Source organism: Chenopodium quinoa, unplaced genomic scaffold (genome assembly GCF_001683475.1).
Source record: "Chenopodium quinoa cultivar QQ74 unplaced genomic scaffold, ASM168347v1, whole genome shotgun sequence".
NCBI lineage: Eukaryota > Viridiplantae > Streptophyta > Magnoliopsida > Caryophyllales > Amaranthaceae > Chenopodium > Chenopodium quinoa.
The window spans coordinates 1099468-1105484 of NW_018744128.1; the positions used below are offsets into that span (position 1 = coordinate 1099468).

At 33.4% G+C, this 6017-nt stretch overlaps 1 protein-coding gene across 1 annotated transcript; it reads left to right on the plus strand.

The window, feature by feature from the left end:
- Positions 1-618: 618 nt before the first annotated feature.
- Positions 619-3078, plus strand: LOC110692856 (zinc finger MYM-type protein 1-like). The gene has a single exon (XM_021869937.1). It carries the CDS (start codon positions 619-621, stop codon positions 3076-3078), a length of 2460 nt encoding a protein of 819 aa, XP_021725629.1.
- The last annotated feature ends 2939 nt before the right edge of the window (positions 3079-6017 follow it).

Here is a 6017-nt window from a genome sequence, read left to right on the forward strand (position 1 = left end):
AGTCAGCAGAACACGGCGGCAGCGGCAGGCCGGCAGCGCACCAGCCACTCACCCAGACCCAGCCTCACAGCCGTGTATGGTGTATCGGTGTATGTAGGGGTAAGTGAATTTGGGGATTTTTTTTTTTGCAAATGTAATTTACTTCTCAATTTGGGGATTTTTTTTGCTAAATCATTGAATACTTGAAAATTGAAATTCATATGCTAAATTCAATTGCTAATATACATTACGATTTACGAATTGCCAATTTTTTGTAAATTGCTGAAGTTTGGTTATAATTATCTAATTTACTTCTCAAGTTCTCAATTTGGGGATTTTTTTGTATTTCGTATGCTATTTTCATATGCTATGCTATTTTCTGCCTTTCGTTTCTGCCAATTCATATGCTATTTTCTGTATTTCGTTTCTGCCTTCTAGTTTTCATAATTTCATTTGCTATTTCGTTTTATGCCGTCTAGATTTCGTTTACTAATTGTCTAATTGAGTAATTGACTGTAATCTTTAATTACGATAGTTTTAATTAGCCTTCTAGATTTATCATTCATTCATTATTTCATTGATTTCATTCTGCATTTATCATGTGTGTGCAGCAGACTAGCAGCATATACCTATTATACCATGAGTTTAGAGTCATTTTGGAAACGTGCCGGGAAGTCACAAAAGTCTTCAACTTGTTCTTCACCTAGTTCAAGGGATCCTCCAATAGAAGAACATGTGTCTCCTAATGATGATGAGGTTCCTATTGCTGCAACAATTCCACCACCTGAGAACACTAATACTACTGTTGACTCCGATGATACTCGCATTTATGATGTTGATCTTCTTCCACATGACCCTGGAAAAAGAATTCCAGTTATGGAGTATCCTCCTAATGATCGAGATGCCGTAAGGAGAGGCTATATTACAAAGAAACGTTGTGATCCACGCACACATAATTTTCCTCAAAGAAAAGTTGGAGGTATGCGCCGTTTTAATGTTACTTGGTTTGATAAATATGAGTGGCTTGAATATAGTGTTGAGAAAGATGCGGCTTTTTGTTTTGTGTGCTATTTGTTCACTGATAAAGTTGATTATTCTTTGGCTGTTAATGATTCCTTTATTAAAGGGAGATTTAGAGGATGGAATAAGACTGGTAGATTTGATGTTCATGTGGGTGGTATTGGTAGTTTCCATAATCAGGCTAATGAGAAATATAGTATGTTTATCAACCCAAAGACATCAGTTGCTGAATCTCTTTGCACTTATTCTAAGGAAGCTAAACTACAATACAAATCTCGCTTGACTTATTCATTGAAATGTATTAGATTTCTTTTAAATCAAGGTTTAGCTTGTCGTGGGCATAATGAAAGTGAAGAATCTTGGAATAGGGGTAATTTTCTTGCACTCTTAACATGGTTTTCAGAAAATAATAGTGAGGTAGCAAAGGTTGTTCTAGGTAATGCCCCGGGAAATAATCGAATGACTAGTCCTTTAATTCAAAAAGAACTTATTAATTGTTGTGCCAAAGAAACCACTAGACTTCTTATTGATGATATTGGGGATGACTATTTTGGAATACTGGCTGATGAATCTAGTGATGTATCTCAAAAGGAACAAATGGCCCTTTGCTTGCGTTATGTCAATAATAAAGGGAAGATAAATGAGAGGTTTCTTGGAATTGTACATGTTAAGGATACTACTGCTTTGTCACTAAAGAGTGCAATTGAGTCTTTGCTTATGGAATATTCATTGAGTTTGTCTAGAGTTCGTGGACAAGGTTATGACGGTGCTAGTAATATGAGGGGGGAGATAAATGGTCTCAAGACTTTGATCATGAATGAAACAAAACAAGCCTATTATATTCATTGTTTTGCTCACCAACTTCAATTAACCCTTGTTGCTGTTGCTAAGGATAATGATGATTGTATTTGGTTGTTTGATCAACTTGCTATTTTGTTGAATATTATTGGTGTTTCTTGTAAGCGAAGGGAAATGATAAGAGAAATACAATCTCAACATATTCTACAAGCATTAGAACTAGGAGAAATTGAAAGTGGGCAAGGTTTAAACCAAGAACATGGCTTAGGTAGGCCTGGTGATACTAGGTGGGGATCACATTACAAAACTGTTTCAAATGTTACCGCATTGTATGCTACTATTGTTAAAGTTCTTGAGAAGATTGGATCAAATAAGATTTATAAGGATGATCGCGTGAAGGCTATCACTGTCATGTCTACATTTGAATCATTTGAATTTGTATTTATGATACATTTGATGTCCGAAATATTTGGGATTACTGATAAATTGTGTCAAGCTCTGCAAAAGGGGGACCAAGATATTGTTAATGCCATGACATATGTTAAATTGACTAAGGAGGGATTACAACAAATGAGGGACCATGGGTGGGAAGACTTTTTACATCTTGTGGTTTGTTTTTGTGTTAAACATGATGTAGAAGTTCCTACTATGGATGATATGTATGTTCCTCGTGGAAGGTCAAGACGCTTCTTTGCCAAAGTTTCAAATCTTCATCGATTTCGGGTAGAAATGTTTATAAGTGTTATTGATTTACAACTCCAAGAGCTCAATAGTAGATTTGATGAAGAAAATATGGAGTTACTTATTTGTGTGTCATGCTTAAACCCGATCAATTCATTTGCGGCATTTGATATGCAAAAGTTGTTGAGACTTGCTGAGTTATATCCCAAAGAGTTTCCAACTAATGATATGACGATGACTGCACTTCGTCATGAGCTTCAATTTTATATTAATGATGTGCGCCAAGATGCAAGGTTTGGAGACTTGAAGGGTATTCATGAGCTTTCTATGATGCTTGTTGAAACAAATAAGCATACTACTTACAACTTAGTTTACTTGCTTATAAGACTAGCATTGATCCTTCCGGTTGCAACTGCAAGCGTGGAACGAGTGTTTTCCTCAATGACATACGTAAAAAATAAGTTGCGAAATAGTATGGGTGATCAACTATTGAATGATAATTTAGTCACTTTTCTTGAAAGAGATTTATTTTCAAGAGTTAGTGATGATGATGTATTGGAACGCTTCCAAAGTATGAAGACTCGAAGAATGCTTCTGTAGTCTTTTTTTTTTTTTTTTTTTTTTCATTTTTCTATGTGTAATCTATTTGTAATCCATAGTTTGAAATTATTTATGTACTGAATATTTAATTATTGTATTTTTATTCCTTTGTTAATTATGATTTCAAATTTCGGAAGTTTCGAACCCACACTTCGAAAATCCTGGTGACGCCACTGAAGGTAACATGCATAGAGTACACAACTACACATAGATATATACAGTAGATTGACATTTGACGTACAAAGATACAACATCGTACATTTATTCCCTCATATATCTAATACACAAGAAAGCCACGATCACAACTTAGATAAGTACGAAATTATTCCACATATATAGCATAACCAACTATTAAAACAAAACGACTTTGCCCTTAATTCAGTACTAAACCCGGTTCATTATTATAAGTGTACGCTTCAAGGAGTTGCAGGTTTAGCTTGTGCAGCAGTAGGAATTTCTTGAGTTTGATGAACTTGATCATCAGTAGATGGGTGAACTTCAGCCTGCTTGGCTGCAGCACCACAGTATTTGGGTCCGACACCGCAGTACCCGTACTTGCTACAGCAGTACCCCGGGGGGCATCTGCCATATTTGTTACATTCACCAGTCGCCATTGTCGTACCCACCATCATGGCGATGATCAACATAATTACCACTAAGCTCTTCGTTACTTTCATCATTTTCCTTATTCTTATCTTTTGTAAACGTTATTCAAGCTTTTTATTAGGATTATATGTTGAGTTTTGAGTAAGTATGAAGTAATAGTGTGATAAAAGGATAATGTATTAGTGGGGTATATATAGTACATATGTACATACATTGTGGTGCATACATGGCTTAATAGAAGAAGGTTATTGGTTGAAAGAACACGTGTTGAAGAAGTGGTAGACGAGCTAAACAAATGTCAAATGATTGTGGTAGTTTGAGTCCGGCGGTACATACTGTGGAAGGTTGGCTAAAGAGGTGATCTGATCATCTTAAAGGCCGTGCTTCAAGTCAATGCAGGTGGCTAAAAATGTTCGGTAGTACATCACATTAGTACAGTACCCGGCAAAATGGAATAATAAAATGTCCTGTAGTAGGTATTTTTGTACTCCGTATTATTATATAAATGTATAATAATACAAAGTATTGGGCTTTTGGATTCTACGAGTATCAAGTTGGGCCGACATATTAAATTGTTTAGTGACTACTTGAGGCCTTAGGCTTTTCCATCATCCTTTGAATTTTTTTTATTATTTTTTTTAAGGAATAAGAGGGAGAAAATACGAGTTTCTGGGTATGTTGGTCATTTTACACAAAAAATAGGAATTATTAATGTTATTTCATTAGTGTAGTGTGAAATGGCAACTTCACAGTGTTAATTAAGAGTGAGCAAAAAATCAGGGTACCCTGAATCGGAATCGAAATCTGTTAGGAATCACAGGTTTCGGAATCGGAACCTGTACAAGAGGTTTCGGTTTCGATTAACAAAATGAAGAACCTGTTACAACAGGTTCAGGTTCTCAATATTTTGGAACCGGAACCTGTAAGGTATCCTGCAACCTGATAAAAGTATCACTGAAGTTCAAATTATACACTAATTCTAACTTATATTTTAAATAATAATTATCAAAATTTGAATTGGTGTATAATTTTCTAAGTGGTAAAATGTAAAAATTCTTATTATCCCTGGTAAACTCTAATTTGTTATAATTTTGTTTCATTAATGTCACCATTGGATAATTATAACTAATTAGAGTTTACCAAAGATAATAAGAATTTTTACAATTTACCACTGAGAAAATTAAAATATATAGTGTTACCAAAGAAAATCTAATATCATATCACTAATAAATAAAGCCGATCTCGCAGCCATGCCACGAGACAGCGACACTTGGCATTCCACTTTTTTGCCAAGTGTCGAGCCACATAGGCGACAAATAGATATTATAGTGATTAGATTGGATAAATTTGTTTAGGATAAATAAAGTATACATAAAATAATTTATAATTCTTTTGAAAAACTTTTATCTTTTTTTATTGACAATAGAATTTTACTTATAACAACACACCACATATTAAATTAATATGAATATCCAATTAACAATAGAATTTTACTCCTATACGAATAACAACGTAATTTTAATTATAAATATGGCCATGTATCATTGAATTATTATTTTTTAGTCTACTATTGATTTACCATTAAAGCTTTTTAATAAGGTATTCGTCATATTCGGTTGTAATATTTGTGTATGTTTGTGATTTTGTTAATGAAATCAAAGAAGTAAAAAACTACTAAAATTAGGACACAACAAAAACTGTATAATACAAGAGAATCTTGAATTGAATTCAAATCAATGTTAGCAAGGTCTTAGAACTTTACGGGTTTTACAAAATCTCCATAGTCCATTTACCAGCCATATATTATTACAAATGGTCCAATTAGGCCAATAATAAAAATATACAATATGTTAATTTTACGTGTTAAAAAAAAATTACTTTTAACTTTTTATTTATTTTATTTTTTTACCGACACAGTCTTCTTTTCACAAAGTTATACCCCCTATATTATTTTGGTATCCCTTTGGAATTTAACACATATGTCGACATAAATATATATATATATATATATATAATGAGAACTTAGTCTATAATATGAACTAAGAACCAATGAAGACCGTCGGATCTAATTAATAAAAGCGCGCGATCAACGGCTTAAATTAATTCAAAAGAAAAAAAGATATGTTTCTCTTTCTTCATCCTCTGTCAAGCCATTTTCTCTCTCCTCACGATTTTTTCGCCTAAATCTGCCATTGATTTACTACCTCTTCCACTAAAAAGTTGCAAAAATTATCTATATCTTTGTTAAATTTCTTTGAATATTCTTCATTTTGACATAAATCAGTCAAAAAGTTCGAAAATTAGGCATAATTTGAAAGTTTTAATTTATGCGA

Excerpts from the sequence above, each read along its gene's own strand:
- LOC110692856 (XM_021869937.1), top strand. The coding sequence starts at position 619 with ATGAGTTTAGAGTCATTTTGGAAACGTGCCGGGAAGTCACAAAAGTCT.